This window comes from Malaclemys terrapin, chromosome 4 (assembly GCF_027887155.1).
Source record: "Malaclemys terrapin pileata isolate rMalTer1 chromosome 4, rMalTer1.hap1, whole genome shotgun sequence".
Classification (NCBI taxonomy): domain Eukaryota; kingdom Metazoa; phylum Chordata; order Testudines; family Emydidae; genus Malaclemys; species Malaclemys terrapin.
This window is the reverse complement of record NC_071508.1, coordinates 119706683-119727989: the sequence shown is the minus strand read 5'-3', so window position 1 is coordinate 119727989 and position 21307 is coordinate 119706683. Positions and strand designations below refer to the sequence as shown.

The following is a 21307-nucleotide window of genomic DNA, read 5'->3' as shown; positions in this document are numbered from 1 at the left end:
ATGGTTGACACTTTTTGCTGAGTATACTCTTGACATAACTGTTCTGTATTGAGGTGTAAGAGAAGATAATTTTTTTTTAAATTGTAAAATGTTCAATTGGTAACCAAGGAAAACCGCTTTCTGTTCCAAACCTGGATTTGTGCCAGTTTGACACACTTTTTTTTTTTTTTCTCCTTCCACTTAAAAAAGCTATTAAGGTACACCATGGATAAACGAGGTCTGCAGCGGGTGAGGATCATAGCCAGTGATAACATGTGGGAGCCAATTTCCTTTTTCATGATGGTCGATTCTGAGCTCCATAAAGTGGTTGATATCATAGGGTAGGTCGCTTTTTTCTTTTTTATGAAGCTGCTTTCTTGGTAGCCTGCTCTGATCATGTATTTCCACTGGTTGCTCATATATAACTTCAGAGGTAGCATTTGCTGGGAGCTTTGGCTTTGCTAAGCTCTCACCAAAGGTTTGATACCTTAACCTTTCTTGCTAAATAATGTACTCTGTTGGGTGTAGGGAGGTGATCATTAGAGCTTTGTGTACTAGCCTGGTTCCTTTCAAATTTCACCTGAGTTTTCCATCTGAGTGCACTTAGCCTTAAAATCTGCTGACAGTTGCATACCCAATCAATTCAGTCATAGACCCAGGCCCCTTCTCTGACCAGCCCTGTCTATTTTGGGGCATGCTTGGAACTCCTACAGTTGGTGCACAAAACATGCTTTGACACCTCCCTCTTGCAAATATTCTGCTATGGCTGGTTTCCCCTAGGGTCTACGCTGGCAAAAACTGTCATAGACCATAGGGTGAATTGAGCCTTATGACTTCATCTGTGATTCAACTAGCAATGCTTGATTCAATTCATCTGCTGAGTCTCGTTACTGGTTTAGGTTAGGAAGGCAGGCTTTGTTCATGTGGAGGCCGATATGACCATTGGACGCGTGGACATGTTTTTCTAGTTGAGTTTCATTGGATACTAGTCTGGCGTCTCAGAAGCAGAAAATTAAAATTAACTACAGACCTGTATTGATTCTCCAACACTGGCAATTTTAAAATGAAAATTAGATGTTTTTCTGAAAGATATGCTCTAGGATAGTTGGGGGATGGGTGAAGTTCTATGGCCGAGGCTGTACAGGCTGTCAGACTAGATTATCAGAATGGTCCCTTCTGGCCTTAGTATCTAGGAATCATCTAACAAGTGAAGATGTAAAACTACTGTAAAAAGGGCTAAAATTATCAGCATGTGTTCATCTTACGAGGAACCTCTGGAAGTGCCTTTTCTTTTTAAGCTTGATATTACTGTTGACTTACTCAAGCTGCCAGTCCCTGAAGACAAATAATAACTCTGTTTTTAATACAGTGTCTTTGGAAATAAAGGCATCAAATGTTTCTTAGTAGCTATTAATTTAAAATACATTATTGTGAAAGTGTCTATGGGTGGAATTGGCAGCTTGAGACTCATGTTAACAAACCTGTTCTTCTGAAGTATGAGAGGAGTAGCCGTGTTAGTCTGGATCTGTAAAAAGCAACAGAGTCCTGTGGCACCTTTAAGACTAACAGATGTATTGGAGCATAAGCTTTCGTGGGTGAATACCCACACATGCATCTGATGAAGTGGGTATTCACCCACAAAAGCTTATGCTCCAATACATCCCTTAGTCTTAAAGGTGCCACAGGACTCTCTGTTGCTGTTCTTCTGAGAGTATATAAGGTTGAATAAATACAGTACATCATTTCAGAAAAGTCTGCTTTCCTAGCCATTCTATCTGAGTTGAGTTAAAATGGATTAGATAATCAAGATGAGAAAGTTGAAGGGTGGTAAGAAAAAAAAAAAAAAGCTATTATCCTAGTTAAAACTTAAACTTTCTTATAGGGATGATATTGCATAATTAAGACTTCAAGTTTTGTGCAAATAAGCCAATTTTGTAAAGCCTCCTCAGAATAGAATTTTTCAGACATTTTTTTATGACTTTAAATATTCCCTAGCAATGTTTTGCAGCCTGTATATCACAATATTGTGCTAGTGCATGGAAGTCAAAAAGTAAAATAAGCTAGTCAATTTTCTGTCCAATAGTGAGAAGTGCAAAAGGCAAACAGCATAAATAGTAAATCTGGAAAATCTAGTTTAATTTTTGTTCACTGTAGATTACTGTTAATTCCACCTTCCGTTATGAGATTTGTTTCCTAAAAAATATTTTTTTACCTTGTTGCTCTAACTGGGATTTAATTTAGTTCCCTCATGCAAAACTTTTGCCACTCACTGGACTGTTTTTCTATGGGAGTGCTACTAGTCCATCACCTACTATACAAAGATATATTTAATGTTAAAATGCTTGATAATATCTAGACATGTATTATAGTAGAATTTAGGTACCTTGGTCATGGATCCAGGACCCCATTGTGCTAGGCACTGTGCAAACACACAGCATAAAGATTGTCCCAGTGTTTCTTGAAAAATGCAACACTCAATACATTGCTCCTTCTTGTCTGAAAGATGTTTTTTTTGTTTGTTTTTGTTTGTTTTTTTTTAAATGGAAGGGGGCAATGAAAATACTACTTGGCCAATGGCTGTGGAATGGAGAATAAATGTCAAAAGCAAGAGCAGTTTCCCTCCTTTATTAAAAACATGATGTTAGTATCATTCTGTTTTACTTCAGTATAGCCTTTTCAAAACTCATTCCTTCTGCCAATACTTCATGCTGGCTTGTTAATTTCCCATCGTCCTACATCCTATTTACTGGCCTTGTCCTATCTCTTCCCTCCACATACTTTCAATTTTTTCTACAATGTGTCTGCTAAAATAATATCTTCAGAGGATTCTTACCAACTCTCCCCTTACTGGAATTTTGCAGTGCCTTTTCCTCTTTTGGCATTGAGCTAACAATGCTAATTCTGTGGAACTCCATTCGTATCTACCTCTCACTACCTGCTCTCCATCCAAGCTTCTCTCTTGTCCCGCATTGCCCACTCCTGCTACTATACTTCCTCTTCTTCCATATGTTTGGAGCAGCTTCCCTGTTAAGGTGTCTCTAGTTCTTTGCTGCTGTAAAATAAGTCCTAAAATCTTACCTATTCTGTTAAAGCATCCCAGCTATATATGGATCACTCCTAACTTTAGCCTGTAGGGCTAAAATTCTCTGCTGCCACCCAGAGATGGGGAGAAGCTGAGAAGGAAGAGATACCAGGGAGCCAGTTATGACGTTCTAACACTTTAACCTAGTGGTCCCCAAACTGTGAGGTGTGGCCCCCTGAGAGGGAGCGGGGGCACAGCAGGGCCTGGGCCAGCCTCCCCAAGGGTCAGGGAGAAAGCACCACCCAGCCCTGCTTCGCCCTCAGCTCTGCTCTGGCTCCGCCTCTGGCCCCAGCCTGGGCCCCTGACCATGGCTTGGCCACGGCTTCCACTCCTGGCCCCTAGCATTGGCCCCCAGCTCCGCTTCCAGCCCTGGCTGTGGCCCCAGCCTCGGCCCCCTTACCTGTCTGTGCTCTCCCCCCACCCCCTCCCTCCAGGAGCCGTGGCCCCCCTTCTGGCCCCGGGTTGGGGGGTGTGTGCGCGGACACAGGTAAGGTGAGGTGAGACTGTGAAAAGTTTGGAGACCACTGCTTTAACTAGTTTTATACACTCCTTAGCACCTAACTCCCACCACACACCTGTCTGCTAGCTAGGGGTAGCTTCAGAGCAGTATGCTGTGGCAGTGTCCCCTGTGTTGGAGCATGCTCGGGGCGTTGGGGGGGAGTGGGGGGTGGGAAGAGGTGGGGGTGGCATAGGAACCAGCTGTTCTAGCTCTAAGGCTGTTGGGGAATCTACAGAAGAGATGGTAACAGCTTGCTCTGCTGAGGAAGTTGGAAGATGTGAAGAATCTGGCCTTTTGCTCTCTGTGAAAGGAACTTGTTCTGTGGCACAGTGCACCTCTTGCTGTGTGCCATATACCTTATTTGTCAGGTCAGTGTAGCTGAGGTGCTCGGGTGGAAAGGATAACTTAAAAGAAGATTGCAACCCAGTCTAGTGTCCTCATAAGTTTTAAAGTAGTGATGGATTCAGCAGACTGAGGGCATATTGAAGGGCTATTCTGATGGTGAATGCTTGTTTGGTGCCATTAGATTTTTAAAAACTGGTGCTTGGCAGTGTGAGTGAATCAGCTAATTACTATAGCTATAAAAAGTCAGCCCATGGGGTAATGAGGCTTGAGCTGTGGCCTACTCTATGTGGAGTCATTTAGGTCTTAATAAAAGAAACCAAAGCACCTAGAGTACAGGTAGTGTCCGAGGAGCAGAGAGTTCATGATTATTGCTCATTCACTAGCATCTGGGGGGAGGGGAGCAGAATGACCCACTTCTCACTTTTGGTGAGACTGTTCCACTTAAGCACACACTAATGAAACAAAGGGGAGTGGGTTGGGGGGTTGTGTCTGATAGGATGTGGTCTGGAAGTGGAGCAAAGCTGCTCATAAATATGTTCTGAAAATGGTCTTTCTGCCCTTTTTGCAAGACCCAGTTTCAGCTACTTCTTTTTTAACCTTAATCCTTTGGTCATCCCCTCTTCTTAATGCTCTTCTCTCATTCACATTATTTGATTATTCCACCTCTTATTTATTTTCACACACTCACAGTGAGAGAGAGAGAGAGAGAGAGAGAGCTTGGTCTTTGTAGTTAAAACCAATACCCAGACTTGTGTTTTATTACATTGCATTCCTGCGTGATCTTGAGCAACTCACTTTGCATCTTTTTTTCCCCTCTTCTGTGAAATGGGGATAGTATCTGCCAGGGGTGCTGAGTAATAATGTTTGTAAAGCATTTTGAGAGCCTTCAAGAGAGAGGGGCATAGAAGTGCACATTTTACTCCCTCTCTGCTTTACATCTGTCTCTACAAACTATGCTTTTCATCTAATCACTGAAGCATCAAAGTTAATATTTTAGTCACTTACATTTTTGCTTCCAAACCAAAAAGAGTTGAATGTGTATACAGTAAGCCTAACAGCAGAGGGATGAATATTCAACGTATTTATGAGCACTGTATTATGCCTTTATTAGCTTAGTAAAGCTATATGTGAATGAGTACCATATCTGGAGATGGTCCATACTCCTCTTAAAGGAAAACAGATCACTTAGTTGAATTCTTTCTTCTTTGTTTTAGAAATATTATTCCCTTTCCTTGCCCACAAATCAGCAAGGTTCCTCCTGCCTCTATATTAGACTAATATTAAGGACCCTTCTCAGACCTCTATCTATAGAGTTTATGGTTTTGTTTTCAGTGTGTAGTTAAGTTTGCTTCCTTGTTGGTTACTCTGTTATCTGAGGGAAAACTAAAAATGCCCCTTATTGTCTGAAAGAAAGCCTTTGAAACTGTTGTAAGACGAAATTGCGTTAGTGAATCAGTGGTAACCAAACCAGTTTGAGCACAAAAGGTCTTCTTTGAGAACAAATATCTTCAATAAGAGTAGGAAAGATCTGGCAAAGAGAAATAAGCAGAACTCCTATCATATTCTGTACAGAACCTCAGTTTATTGCAGCTGCTCCAAACTTTCAATGCTTTTTCTTTTGGCTTTAATAATATACTTACTGAAAATTCAAAGATTTGATCTCTGAGGAAAGAGTATAAGCGTAAGCATAAATAGCTTGGCTAAGTGATGACTAAGGGGAGATCTCACTGTATGTATAGGGCTTTGAAGATACCCAGTGCTAAGCATTATTATTAATCCGTAAGTATGTGAAAGTCATAAAAACCCCGGAGAGGATTTATTTAGGGTGGTACAAGGTGGTATAATTAGCAGCAACGGGATAAAAGTACGAGGGCACTAGTGCTGAATATCAGGAAAAAATGTGCACCCTGGGATATGGAATAAAAAAGCCTGATTTGCATTTGATATTTAAAACTAGACTTGCTAAAGCATCAGAATACATTGTAAGGAAAAATCGTTCATTGGCACAGATGGGGCTAAATTATTAAATATTCTAGCTCTCTTCTGGATCTAACTAGTACGATTCTCTGGAGTGAAATCCACATATGACTTTTTTTTTTTTTTTTTTTGGCACCAGTCATTTTGTTTGTGCTTTGAGCTAATAATTGAATGTGTCTTGAGTTCTCCTGCTTTTCTTGTGTTAAGTGCTGTCCTTTTTTTTGAAATGCTATCCAGGGCTCATTACCCTGGAACAAAAACAGTGGCTAGTGCCTTAGCAACTCAGAAGAAACTATGGGCTTCAGAAGACTATAGCACTTTCAATGATGAAGTGGGTGCAGGCTGCTGGGCTCGGATCCTGAACCAGAACTATGTGAATGGAAATATGACATCGTAAGTCTTGCATGCAGTCAGTTATTTTCATAACTTCAGCATAGTGTCATGGTTACAAAGCTATCTGTACTTCTCTGGTCTCTTTGAGTGCACCCCTCAGGTGTCAGGCCTTGTGTCTTTACTACTCCTGGCTGGAATTCCACAGTTTGACCGCTTTTAGACCAGACTGTGGGCCGCGGTATCTGTTTCAACCATGATTACCCAGCAGGTCCAGCTGAGTTTGGACAGCTGTGGTTCTTTTCTTTGGGGTCTGACAGTGGTGACTAAACAGCATCCTTAAGAGAAAAGTGTATGTTTTGGAGTAGGAAAACACATGAGAGAGAGAGAGGAGGATTTTATAGCAACAATCAACACACATCTGTCTGATCTAAAGGCTTACCACCCCCTGATGATAACCTAGGGAGGCCTAACTTGACATACCCCATAGGGTTACCATATTTTGTGCCTCCAAATGGAGGACACTCCACGGGGCCCCCGCCCCAACTCCGCCCCTTCCCCAAAGTCTCCGCCCCCTCCCCTGCTTCCCGCGAACATTTGATTCGTGGGAAGCCTGAAGCAGGTAAGGCGGGGTGTGGGGGGAGGAGGCGTGGCCCAGGCTGGCCCCCCCGGCGGCTCCAGCCTGGGTCGGCTCGGGCCGTGGGGTGCCGGCCCCAGCCCCCCGGCTCGCCCAGCACTGCCGGCCCCCGGGCCCCCGGCCGAGCACCCCCGGCCCGCCCAGCACTGCTGGCCCCCGGCCGAGCACCCTCGGCCCCGGGCCCCCGGCCCGCCCAGCACTGTCGGTCCCCGGCCCCCGGCCGAGCACCCTGGGCCCGGCCCCCGGGCCCCCGGCCGAGCACCCCCGGCCCGCCCAGCACCGCCGGTCCCCGGCCCGCCCAGCACTGCCGGCGCCCCCCCCCGGCGGCGCGACCCCGGCTCCCGGCCCGGCCCCGCGACTCTGGACCCCGGCCCGGCACCGCGCCCCCCCGGCTCGGCACCACGACCCCGGCTCCCGGACCGGCCCCGCGACTCTGGATCCCAGCCTGGCCCCGCGCCCCCGCGGGCCCGGCCCCGCGCTCCTGGTGCCCGGCACCGCGCGCCCAGCTCCTGGTTCCCGGCCCGGCACCGCGCTCCCGGTCCGGCACCATGTCCCCGGTCCGGCCCTGCACCGGCCCCGGCCCCACACCGCCAACCAAAGAGGCCCCGGCCGAGCACCACCAAGCCCTCCATCCCTCCCGATTTTCCCAGACATGCCCGGCTTTTGGGGATTTCCCCCCAGACGGGGATTTGAGCCCCCAAAAGCCGGACATGTCCGGGAAAATCCGGACGTATGGTAACCCTAATACCCCAGCAGGTACCTGCATTTTCATCTGGTTCTGCTGAACAACTCCCCCTTACGCCCCTCCCTAACCCCCTTGAGAGATTTTTCTGTTTTAAATCTGCCACAGTTCTTTTCTTTTAATTTTCTGGTTCCCAGGCCTTTTCCTGTCTTGGCTAGAGGCAGGTGCGAACTGTTTTGTGGGAAAGTCTGTTCTGAAAAACAATAAAACCAAAAAAGTTGGAAATTTCCCACAAAATGAAATTGGGGTGTGGGGGTGTGTGTGGATGGAGAAAGAGGTTGGATTGATCAAAAGGCTTTGTTCAGATTTCAACATTTTAAATTAAAAAATGTTTATAATATAAAATATTGAAATGAGAAGGAATCTCAAAATGAAAAATCAATGTTTGGTTCCTAAAATTTCAAAACATTCCGTTTTGATGTCAAAATGCTTCATGATTGTTTTTGAAATGGAAATCGGTCAAAATCTACCTTATACCTTGAAACGATTCACTGTAGATGAATTGGCATGTTCAGACAGTAAAACAATCCACTGGAAGATTCCCAATCTGCTCTAGTCATGGCATGCTCTCTAAAAAGCTATTAAGTGTTTGCTCAGTAGTGTCTTATCTTGAGTCATTCTTTTTCCCTTTCTGCTTGTTTTTTCTTACAGTCCTCTATTAAACTAAACCAACATATTCATACAGTGAACATCCCAATAACCACATCAACACACAATATTCATCAAGTATTACAAGCAGATCCATATCTGGTTTACATTGAATAATAAAACCATGTTGGCCTTTCTACAGAAAACAGGCTAGTATCTAATTATCTGCATGCCTTTGGACTGAAATTTGCTGTAGTTCCTGTCAGCCAAGTTGGAGCTCTGGAACATTTAAATAGAACAAGTTGTTTAGTGTACAAAGCAAAAAGTTTTCTTCTGAGCATCTTTTTTGTCAACTTTTTAGGACCCCTTTTTAAAAAATTCAGGTGCACAGTGGCACACAGTTATAATGACCACTTGTGGGAATTAGGTACTGGCACATACCAGGGGGTACTAAAAGAATAACAATTGTTTGCCCACAGCAGCGACTAGATATGTATGCCATCACAAATGGGGGCTGTAATTTTATACATGCAAATATGTCAATCTGAGAACAAGCTCTCTTGATTTTTGGGTTTCTTTAATTTTTTCAAAAGTAGTTGATCAGACTAATGCTTTTTTGGTGTACTGAGAACTTTTCCTTTAATGACTGAGGTTCCTTGAGAGGACAATGTGGGGTAAAGGTTGCGCTGCTGCTGTCTGTTTTGGGTGGGTAAAAAGAGTTCATTCCACAAGTTACTTCATTTAGCTTTTTTCACTAGTGCTTAAAACCATATTATAGCCTTAAAAGTTCTTCATATATAAACCAAGTGCTTGACTTTTCCTCTTCAAATTTCCCAAAGACCTGATGTGGTGAATTGAGCAAATATCATAAATTGATAAACGGATGCTTTAATTAAGGGCTCTACTGCAAATGAGGTTAGGATGTGCAAGTTGCACATACTAAGGATCTTGCAATACTTTTTAGTCAAGTTAGTCTTGCTAGTCTTCCTAAACTTTCTTTAGGTGCACAAGTATAGAAACACAGATACCTGCAGAGCTGCCACATTCTGTACGTCCCACCACTGAGAGGTGAAAACATTATCTACTATCTGTTCTTATCAACATTGTTTAATATCTGCCAAAGGAAGTAGCTCCACTGGAATGTTTAGTTTATGCAGACACACATGGGTGTTCAATCTCAGCACTATCAGAAATATTTTGTTAAATTCTCTGCACTCAAAACTATTGTGACTTTAAAAACAAAACTATTTTCCAGCACCATTGCTTGGAATTTGGTGGCTAGTTATTATCAAGTTTTGCCCTTTGGTCGAGATGGATTAATGACAGCGCAAGAGCCATGGAGTGGCTATTATGCAGTGGAAGGTCCCATCTGGATCACAGGTAAATAAAAAGTTCAGATAGACCTATAAAGTATAGACAATACAATACTCTGGGTTGTTTTTGTTATGCTAAATTAAAGTAGTACAAAGTCCCCTATTTTTGGTGTTTAATTTTCTTTTATGTTCACTTTTTATTGGATACAATACTTTTATTGAACATTTTTACTTTCTTAGCAACTGGAAGACTCTTCCTTAATCATTTTAACTAGAATGGGGGCAGGAAGAAATCCTTACAGGGAATGAGATCTGGTTCTCTGCTCTGACTTGTGCCACACGTACAAGAATCACATCAATGTAGTTCATGGCTCCCATTATTAAAGATCTCTGTTTTCATTGCAAACGACTGTTTTTGGGTTTTGTAACATTTTAGTGTTTCTAAAAAAAAAAGGGGGGGGCTTTGAGCTAAAACCTCTGTAAAACCTAGGACTCTGTGCCTGATTTTTATTTTCTATTTTATCTGCAAAATATCTGGGTACTCGAGTTCTGAGGGGGAGGAAAAGAAAACAGAACTGGAGTACTCTTATGTTCTGTTTGTGATGGTTGAGATTGTAAACCATCACTTTGCACTGTCTATCTAGTATATAAAAATTTATGTATATATGTATCCAGTGGCCACCCTCTGGTCCACCCATAACCTTTCTTGTTTCTGCAGAGTTGGTCACCAGATCAGGTGACCTGCCCCTTCCCCTATGTGGCAGGATCATGTGAAGTTCCCCTATATTGGATCTTCTGCTATTCATCTGCAGACAGAAAAATGTATCATGTAGCAAGGGGTTCAGACATAAGAATCAGCTATACCCACCTTCTTGATTCTTTGGTCTCTTTCCAATTAACTAGCCAGAAGTCGTGCCTTGTAAATTCTATGGAGATTTCTCTCAAAGTAAAGTGTATGGTTGTAAAACCAGTGGCATCAAAGCTACAAAATGGTAGCAAGATGACCTTCCTGGAATGAATGCTGACTTTTTTTTTGTTTCTTTTCACTATTGCACAGCACACACGACCCAGTTTACCCACCCTGGCTGGCACTACCTGCAGGTGGATGGACATTTAAAAGACGGTGGCAGCTATGTAGCTCTGACTGATGGCCTAGGCAACCTTACTATCATCATTGAAACTATGGTAATGTTCTCCAATAACCAACAAAGCAGTAGAGATTTAGGAGGATTTTTCTGAAAAAAATTGTCTTGCAGAAACTCATTATGTATGTGCCGCTTGCAGCTTTGCCAGGGAGAGCAAATAGAGCTCCTTCTCTTGTCTGCCTGTGCTTGGATGGTACAGCTATGTAGATCTTCCTGGAAATCAGGGTGTGTGTCAGTCTTGTATCGCAGGCTTAACTTGTGACACAGTGCAGTAGAAAACTGTTAGATGAATAAAGTATTTACTACAGTTTTAGCCTTTATAGGCACTTTATTCTTTTACTTCTTAAATCACATTAACAAGTTCAGTATGTAACGAGAGCTTTCCAGCCTTTTTACTGTATAGATACAGTAGCATCTTTGGGCTTTGAAATATTTGTTTCTAATATTTACTCTGCATGTTCTATCATATTTTATAATGTGTGTGGGTTTTTTTTAAACAAGTACTGACGTTCACCAGCCTCTTCAGTGGTGGTTTAAGGGTCAGTACAGTCCTCCTCACCAGTCTCTGGTGATGGGGGTCTTGGAAGATGGTCTTTATTCTCTCCTGCCCTTTGAAATTTGAGCTGTTGATTAGTTGTGGTTGGTCATGGGGAAGGCCCTTTATTTTCAGTTTACTGCCTTTTTTATACTGAAAAATTCCCAGGTTATTCCAGTATTATCTGGCTTTTAGTGATTTTCTTTCTTTCTTTCTTTATTTTTTTCACCTGAATTTTGGATCACGTAAGTACATGAAAATGCTGATTGTGAAGAAAATACAGTATATTATATTAGACTACTTTATTAACAAACACATCTATCTATTAAATTAAGTTAATGTAGAAGGTGTGTGTGTGTGTGTGTGTCTGTGTGTATATATATATATATATATATATATATATATATATATATATATATATATATATATGCATGTGCATGCATATGTGTATTTAATGTACAGTTCATGAAATAAACCATAGCATTAAACTGCTTTTACTTTCAATACTCTTTTACTTTTCTCTATTTGTTGCTGTTCTGTCCTCCCGTCCCCCAATATTCACCCAGCAAACTGTGTGTAAAGTTAATTTTTGCACTGATTTTTCACCTGTTTTAATTTTGTAATAAACACTGATAAATTCCCAGGAAGATTTACATAAATTAAAAACTGAAAATGAAGGGCCTTGATCATGTGGTATTGTGAGTTCCTTGATTGAGTAGGCATAATATTTTAAAATCAGGCGGAAGGCTTGAATATCCCAGAAAAAGATGAAGCAGGACTAGGGGATGTTAGAATTTTTTAAGCTTTTTTTTTTTTTTTCTTTTCTTTCTGGGCCACATGCAGGTCTAAATGTGACTTGGGATTTTTGGGCCCAGTTTGAGATACCTTAAAGGGGTCTGATTTCAGAGAGTTCTGAGCAACCCTTCACCCCTGAAAATCACGCTTGTTTAAGGCTTCTCAAATTGGGTACCCAAAAAGCATCACTTCAGAAAATCTTGGTCATCATTCCTGCAGAAATCAAACTACTGCAAGATTTATTATCTGGATGCAGAGTTCATTTAACTTGGTCTCATCTTCACGCAAATCAATTTTGTGTGTGTTTTAGTCCTACTGGTGAAGGGTGTGATCAGTTCTTTCTCCAGCTCCTTAATTGCCTTAGTTCCAGTACATAAGGTGCCCAGGACTCCTTGCCAGTCACATTGCTGATTTAAGCAGCATCCCAAATAAAAATATGGTCTGCTGTTCTCTGACTCTAACTTCCATTACCCCCAAAATAGCAGTGAACTTGGAACCAAACCAATTTATCTGATCCCTTTTGTTACCATTTTATTAACGTTTATGGCTTTTGGCTCATACTTGGAGTTCTTGACTCCCATCAAAATTGGCAAATGACTGATTTCAGTGATGTATGTTCGCATCTGTTCCATTCATTTTCTTTCCAGACTTATCGCCACTCTCAGTGTATCAGGCCTCCACTGCTTCCCTTCATTGTGTCACCTCAGAAAGCAATTTTCTACCTCAAAGGATCCTTTGTAAGTAAATATTTGTGTGTATGTATCATATAAATGTATTCAGGGACATCAGGCTGCTGCATATCGTTTGATACATGTACACTGGGCTTATAACAAAATGAGATGTCACTGCGTAATGAACTGGCTTTGTGCATGTGTGTGATGTTGGCTTCTAAAATTGTAGCCACGCAACGGATAAGGGACTGACTACTACTGTAGGCTGAAAGTTCTCCTTTAACTTATGTGGTGGAGGTCTATACTTTGGGGGATGAAAGATGAGCGCTGTCATTCTCATTCTATAAGGTATATAAGAGACTTACATAATTATTGTATTCACAGAAGAACGATTTGTTACACTATGATCACCTTCACCTACCAAAAACTGATTCCCCCAACTCCAAAAAGCATTCAAAGAATGTTACTGTTTTTTCCTTAATGTTTTCCTGAAAATACTTTTTGGTGGTGTGGAGAGGAGAAATCCACTACTTTCTCCCTCCCTTGTGGGCATGTTTAACACTCACTTAATAGGGACAAATCCTCTTCTGTGAAACAGTTTGTTACCTCCTCCTGTAGCTATTCTGCTGAAAAAGAGAGGCCTATGTTTCAGCTTAAACATTCTGCTCCATGAAAAGGTAGTCTGGATACCTCTCGGTGGGTGGATGAGTGCAGCTCAGCTGGGAAAAATGTGAGCCATGCTCCAATAGCCACAGTAACTAGTCTTTGTTAAATGGCAGATTTGGGGAGTTACTTATCAGAAGGCAAAAGTGTTTGAACGTTCTTAGGTTTTAATTTCTAGTAGGATTGGTTCCTCTCCCTTCACAGATGTACAGGCTGCTGTGTTGCCGGGGCAAATAGTGCCTCAGTCACCACTGGAATAATGGAATAAAAGACTTACGAGCAGCCCTCAATCATTGCTCTTGGAACACAGCCTCCCCTACTGCCCCAAGTGGTACTGCTCTTATGCCATATGGCTTGCCAGGAAAATTGTATAAGATATCCTGTAGGAACAGTGTACACACCACGTCTCTAACTCTAGATTTTTCTCTTGCTAACTTCACTGTGACTAAATTCAAACTCTAGAATTTTGTTGAATGATTGTTTTTAAGTAACAGAATTATAGTTGCCCTCACATTCCCATCACTACAGGATGCATGAGCTGCGTTATTCAGTGGTTCTAATTAGGCCCAGGCACTAGTGATCAAAACTTGTGATCAATTAGTTATCCAGATTGCCTCATTCATTTCATAGAGCTATCTAAGCCCAGTTGCTGGAGGTAGATGTCTGTATCAGAACCTTCATCACAGTTGGCACTAATTGGCCATCTTGTTGGCTTTCTTGATGGAAGCCAAGGATTCAATGGGCTATTAAGAGTGAATTCCCCTCTTCATAAAAGCTGTTCCTGTGTACTGGGGCAGAGACCCACAGATGTGAGGGAATTGTGAGCTGCCACTGCCCATGCTATACCTGTTCTGTGGATAAGCAAATAATGGTTGTCTTTTGGGCTGTCCACCCAACATGTTTCACTAAAACAGACTTAAATGTCTTTAAATCCTCAATATTTCCAAAGAAGAATCTTATGAAAGTGTTTTTTTTTTTTTTTAATGTTTCTTCCTAGCATAAAGTGAAAATCTTGAAAATGTGGTATACTAAGCTTGGCTTCAAATCTGCAAATTCTACCTTATTCCATCCTCTTCCTCCTGTAAAGGTGGGTTTGTTACTTACTGATCGCTGTTAATTCTCCTCAAACTAGGGTGACCAAACAGCAAGTGTGAAAAATCGTGACAGAGGGTGGGGGGTAATAGGAGCCTATATAAGAAAAAGTCCCAAATATTGGGACTGTCCCTATAAAATCGGGACATCTGGTCACCCTACCTCAAACCCTTGCCATTTTGTTATTCTGGGTGACTGATGGGGGAGTGGAAGAAAAATCTGGCTTACAGATAAAAATGGTTTTGACACCTCTGATTTGTTCAAAGACTTCTGGCCATTCTGTATTTTATGTACTAGGGGTTTAATCCTATCCAGCTCAGTTGTGGAACGTTACATGTATAGGTGCTAAGTAAAAAAGTGGAATTACTTCAGCTTTACCCCAGTGTGAGAAAAGAATTTGGCTCTTTGGGCTTGACCCCATATGATGTAGGTGTACAGTATTCCTTGTGTAATCATAAAGTGCTGAGCAGGATGCTGAGTTGAAGGGACATTGATACTTTTGTTAGTGAGAGCCCTGCTGCGTGGCTGCCACATCACTCTTCCATGGTAGCTGGAGTGAATCTTGAGAGAGGAGGATGTAGCTAAGTGATTCATTAGCATAATGATATACTCAGAAAGAAACTCTGTTCTTTCCCCTGGTCTTGCCCCTTTTTACCCTGTACACTTGAGCACTGGAGTAGGTGCACAGTGGATCTGAGCCTTTAGTGTTCAGTGCAGCACTTAAACTTGCTTACACCCACCTACGTGTCCCTGACATTTGCATTTGTGCTAGACTGCATCAGTCTTGCACTCTGTTGCTCACGGATTTGCAGAGTCAAGGCCTTATATTTCTCTGGCTGGGACCCCCCACATCCCACCTTCACAGCCTTGACCCAATGTCCTCTTCAGGGCCTGCTGCTTCTCTGTGATGATGTTCTCTCCACACATTTAGAAGTAATGTGTGGGAAGAGGGACCCCTGTTGCCAGTGAATCTGTTATATCCCAAGTAATGAGAACATGAGAATATAGAGAAGCTTCTGCAGACTGGGTGCTGATTGCCTCGATAAATACCACTTCTCAAAAAACCTGTTCTCAATAGTATGTGACCTTGCTTAAATTCTGTTGTAAATGAGTGTTTCCAGATGATCTCTGTTTTGCCAACTGCTGCCTCCCCTCTTCACAGTAAGCTCCCTGGTGTCTTTCATGCTCGGAATGGACAAACAGGGCTGTGCCTCATTAGCTTGTTTATAGGTAGTTTGCAGTGATACAGTTAACTGGAGGATGGAGTGAAGTACAGAGTTTGGGGGTAAAGCTCAGCATACCTATAGGGAAATTAGACCTACTGATGCACGACGGTATGCTTTGGTGTTAACTCGGAAAGTTAAAGGCAATGCTGCATTATTTTGGCACTCGCTGATGTGATCACTTTAGCCGCCTCTTGCATTTCTTTAGCTTGTGCTTTCTTTCATTACAGGTACATGAAGGGATGTTCAGCTTAAATCTGGATGTGGATGAAGTCTACACATTAACTACCCTCATGACAGGCCGGAAAGGCACTTACCCAGATCCTCCTCAGTCCAAGCCTTTTCCTTCAAATTACAAGGATGATTTCAACATTCGTAAGTCAACTCTTAATTTCTTAAGGTCTGTGCTGCCTGTGAGAGCAGAAGGGCTATGGTGCTTAGATGAATAATCTGCATTAGTATGGCCTCGTCTACACTAAAATGTTAGGTCGACCCAGTTACATCACTCAGGGGTATGAAAAATCCACACTGCTGAGTGATGTTAAACTGGCCTAATCCCTGGTGTAGACAGCCCTGGGTCAAGGAAGAATTCTTCCTCTGACCTAGCTACTGCCTCTTGGGGGAGGTGGATTACCTACGCCGATGGGAGAACCCCTCTGATTAGCGTAGGTAGTGTCTACACTGAAGTGCTACAGCAGTTGTGCTGCTGTAGCATTTCAAGTGTAGACCAGCCCTTCAGCTGGTCTGTGAGAGAGTGAAATACATCACACATAGTATAGCCTTCTGGCTGCTACTGACTGCCCTGGAGTATAAATACTGAATACTTCAAGTGCTGGTTCCTATGTGTATTCCTCTGTGGGTGTGCATGCGCCTGAGACTAGATTTCTAGCAAGTGGTGTCCACTGGTCTGCATCTGCGCAGTTGTTCCCCTTGTGCTCTATACCAAAGAGTTAGCAGTCCCGACTGACGCCTCTCCAGTTCCTTCTTACGACCACATGGCCTGAGTCAGAATCCTGCAGTATCTGGAATTGATCCTCTTTGACATTCTTTCCTGTAAACATTTGTTTTTTATATTGTTAGTTATTGTTAATAGTTTTCATAGTTAAGTAGTTAGTTAATTAGGATCCCTATTCTGGGAAATCTTCCGATTCATTGGTATGGGACTTGGATTATGCCCAGGCTCCCAGGCTTTAAGAATTGTGTCCCTTGCCCCCCGCTCCTTTTTGATCAGCAATGACCACCAGAGTTGCCTCTGCTGCCTTAGAGACGCTCCTGTCTCCACTAAGTGTGGTATAAGCTGCTCCTTTCCTTGCAGAACATGGCAGGCATGAGAACTCTGGCTTGGGAAGCACCTGCTGGAACATGTTATGAGGCCTCAGTTGGATCCAGGCCTCTGAGACCCATCCTCCTGTACATCAGCCTGAGAGGTTGAGAATTGTGGTTTCTAGCTCGATGTCTGATTCAGGAGCAGTAACAGCTTGAGCGAAGGACCTTTAATAAGAGACACTTCCATAAACATCAGAGTGGATTCCTTCCTAGATCTAAGAGAAGGGATCCCTCCCTGATCATGTCTAGGTTGGATGAGTTTTTTCACCCAGGACACAAGGACTTAGATCCTTGTAAGCTTCATGACCATGATCAAAAGGCACATAAGAGCAAGTCTTCTTCCGCACTGCTCCCCCATCATCTACACCTCTGTATCACTAGCAGAAAGCCCTGAGAGCCAAAATATTGTGAACTGTTGGTACTGGCAATAACCATGCGGTCAGAATTGCTAACACCAGTGATACTATCACAGCCTTGGAAAGAACCATAGATTACTAAGAGCTTTATTATGCAGACTCTGAGGGTGCGGGGCGACAAGACTCAGCCATCTAAGGCTCCAATGTCTAACCCCACACCATATTGTATCTTTGTCCTCCTGGACTCGCAATCCCCTTTGTTGTTGGGACTGACCCTCTCCAGCAAGATTCTAATGCCGGGGAGAATCTCATATCCCATTCCATTCACTAGCCACGGTTTCCTGACACTGGTACCACCATGGAACCGGACCCAACCTTATCTTCCAGAGAGTCTAACGGTCCAGTGGAACCATCTTCCTCTCCACTGAGGGAGTTCAGTCTGGACAGAGGATTGAGAGCCTCCTACTTCCAGTCTCATCTGATTAAGTGGGGACATCCCCTTGGACCAATGGTACTCTGCGTCTTAGTGACCATCACAGCCTACTTTCAATCCCTCATATTGACCTTATTGGGGACCATGGGACCCATATACACAAGAACCAGAGTCTGTGTGAGCCGGTAGGGAAATCATACCACCCCTTCCCTCAGGGGATTTGTTGGAACCTTCTTTACCTATGGAAGAGGAGGAAGATGAACCAGATCCACTGTTACCACTAGTGCTAACCCATTTCTTCCTTGCTCGATGAGGTGATTGCTTCATCCTTGCCTTGTCCTTTAGTCTAGATGACCATAAACATTTCTAAAAACTACTTCAGAGAGTAGCAGAATAGCTTCAGATCCCCTTAGATGAGGTCTAGGATGTGCAATACAAGCTCTTGGACATTCTATAGCCCAAGGGGTTTAGCCTAATAGCACGCCCAGTCAATGAGGCCATATTGGAACCAGCAAGAACTGTATGGTACAAGTTAGCCACTCTAATTTTGTGCTGCTGTTGATTCTCAAGCACAGATGTGCCGATGGAAGAAATTATAAATATGGAGAATATTTTTGAAAAGAACTTTCTGAAAACCTGAGGCGTGTATGGGAGTAAAAGAAATAAACCTAACCCTCATTGTTGGATTTGTTGTTCTTTGAATAGGTAATCCGCCCTTTAGTGAAGCTCCATATTTTGCTGATCAGACTGGGGTATTCGAGTACTTTGTCAACACTTCTGATCCAGGGGACCACATTTTCACACTCCGCCAGGTGGTGGTTCAGCGACCCATCACCTGGGCTTCTGATGCAGACCAGGCCATCAGCATTATAGGAGGCTTTAAATGGTATGTCGAATCCATTTTAACTAGGCTTTGCAGAATTCAGTTTTTAGGATTTTGTTTTTGTAGTTTTGATGGATAATATCAATGTTTATTTTTAAGAACTTTATCTATTTAAATTTTCAAGTTGCAGGAAAGGTGGGAGGGTGTCAGACAATTTATTAATAGACTGTGAGACTAAGAAAGGTAAAGCTTTATAACTGTTAAGACAAATTGTCAACAGCACGTGTCAAAATATACAAAGAAATATCCTTAAACTCTTTTTAAAAAAAAAAAAAAAAAGTCAAGTAGCATTTTTTCTTTGCCTATCTGTAAATTTCAATTATTAATGGAAATATTTTTTTACTGCCCTGTGTGTGCATGGTGAAATCAATGTTTACTGACATTTACTTTTAAAAATTTCATCCTTCCAAGACTAATTTTAACCCAGTATTCCCATGCATGTGGCATCCCATGCCCTCTCACTGGGCAGCTTGTCTTGAATTTTCATTCCAAAGCTAATTTGTATCTAGACTAATCCACACCTGGGATAGATTGAGTGTACATATCTGTCTTTCTGAATGCCAAGTATTGAATGATTTTGATTTGGAATGCTGAGAAAATTCTAGGCCAAATTAGTGGCAGCTTGTAAACACAAATCTAATTTTAAGGTAGAGGTCAGATTTTTGTGAATCCAGTGCAAATATCTGTCCACGTGTTTGTAACCATGCTGAATAATTCCACTTAAAATCTGTTGCCCAAATGGGGAAGAGTGTATGATGACTTTAAGATGCAAAAGCTTTGGGTCAAGCTTGGCTGTGATCTGTAATGTCAATTTAAATGTTTGATGTTACAGAAATTTGAAAGAGTTCATTTGGTTACATTAGTCTTGTGGTGCCATCTTCTGGCCAGTCCCAAAAATTGCACTGACTTGATCTATAGAGCACATGGAATACTGCAGTTTAGGTAAAGATGGCTGTGGATGTGTCAGTGAGGTTAGTCAAAGTACGTTAGTAACCTGATAAACTGGAAGACTCCAGTGAGACTCTACACTTGAGTTGGAGGTCTGTTGGCTTACATGCGATGACTAATTGGAGAAAAGAGGGGATGCAGAATCAAAGTTGTGCAAGGGTTGGGTGGTGTGGAAAATAATTGCGGGCATTTTGAGTTCTCTGTGTTTGTCAGTATCTGTTTATCCCATAGTATTGTCAAAAATGTTCCTCCCCCATATTACTGTTCTGACCTCTCAGATTAGTAGGACCCTTCATTTTCATTTTTTATTTTATTTAATTTTTCCCAGGAATTTATTGATGTTTGTTACAACAACAACAAAAGCAGCTGAAAATTGGGTGCAAAAAACTATTAATAATTTTTCTGGGCAAATATCAGGGTTCATTTTGGCGAACAGAAGGATGGGGAGGGGGAATATTCAGTAGATTACATTGCATTCCACTCAAAGCATTAGTTTGTTGCAGAACTAAAACAGAACTCAAAGCACAATGCCACCTCTGAGTTTAAGAAAATATATCTCTAATCCCCAAATAAAACTTTTCATTTGAATAAACATACTTTTGTAGACTTAGAACTATCAGCCTATAAATATTTACATTTAATAATTGGGCCCAATATTTTAAATATTTATAAATTCTCGCTGTCTTATGTGAAGTCCTTCAGTGTACTTCCTAGTGTTCTGAAACATTTTGATACAGATTTTCATTGTCTTCTCATTTTAGTGAGTCAAATCTTTGCACCATTATCTGCTAACAGCTTGAAATGTGTACATGGTGGGCATGAGACTCGTCAGTATGTTCAGATGTGCACGCACTTCAGAGTTTGTGTGCATACCTGTTTGTTTATTGTGTGCATCTTCTAGACTAATACACAGCATTACTTCAACAGGCAGCTTTGTATATACACACAGACTAATGTATTATTGTAAAACATATATCTCATACAATGTATTGTATTTTCGTAATTAAACAATTTTTTTATATATTTGAATGATACAAAAGTAGAGTGAAATTCGGGGGGGTGGGTGGGAATGCCTTTTTTTTTTCTTTGTTGTTGTTGTTGTTGTTGTAAAACCCTGGATTTTTTTTTTTTTAAGTTTTAAACTGAAAACGAAGGAGTTTACAGATTAGCAACCTTGTATTCTCGTGTGTTGAATGTCTGAGCAATTGAATGTTTGCCTGATAATCACTAGTTTTACATATCTGTTGCATCTAATTAGTGCCCCTTTGATTTGCTTGTTTCATTCCCAGTTCAAGTCTAGCCTTAGCCTTGTTGAGGTACTTGTCCTTTGATATTCTCTGTCCTCATCCCTTGCTGTTGAAATGATGAGGTGGAGTGTTGAATCAGCCCATAACCTCATCTTGACCATAGAGTGGGGGATTTATCTACAGCCACCAGTAGATCTATCTCAGTTCTACTTCCAAGTCACTAACTTCTTTTTGTGTTGTCTGTTGTTCCTGGAGTGCTTCCTAATGCCCTGCTTCCCAGCAGCATTCTTTATTTGGTCTAAAGGCCATGTGGACCATTGTGATCCATGGTCCATGGCAATAGCTTTGGATAGATCTGTGTTTCCTCCTTGCTTTTTGCATGCAGTCTAACTGATGACATGAGAAAAGGGTCTCTGTCTGCTTGGTGTTTTGTACTGTGGGTTTGCACTTCCAATTTCTTGGTACTATTGGCTTTTTGCTGAAGTATTTATAAGTGCT

General features: G+C 42.0%; 1 protein-coding gene across 3 annotated transcripts in view; it reads left to right on the top strand.

Annotated features, from left to right (window-relative positions):
• The window catches only part of GALC (galactosylceramidase), a 59189-nt gene that overhangs the window by 25907 nt on the left and 11975 nt on the right, over positions 1-21307 (top strand). Inside the window, exons 7-14 of one of the 3 annotated variants that reach the window (XM_054028156.1) lie at positions 190-320; positions 6120-6275; positions 9435-9559; positions 10550-10677; positions 12633-12704; positions 14299-14388; positions 15847-15991; positions 18437-18617. In XM_054028156.1, coding sequence (XP_053884131.1) covers positions 190-320; positions 6120-6275; positions 9435-9559; positions 10550-10677; positions 12633-12704; positions 14299-14388; positions 15847-15991; positions 18437-18617 — 1028 coding nt within the window. Of the gene's footprint in view, positions 1-189; positions 321-6119; positions 6276-9434; positions 9560-10549; positions 10678-12614; positions 12705-14298; positions 14389-15846; positions 15992-18436; positions 18618-21307 lie in introns of all 3 variants that reach the window. The other 2 variants (XM_054028155.1, XM_054028157.1) reach the window with 2 other exon arrangements.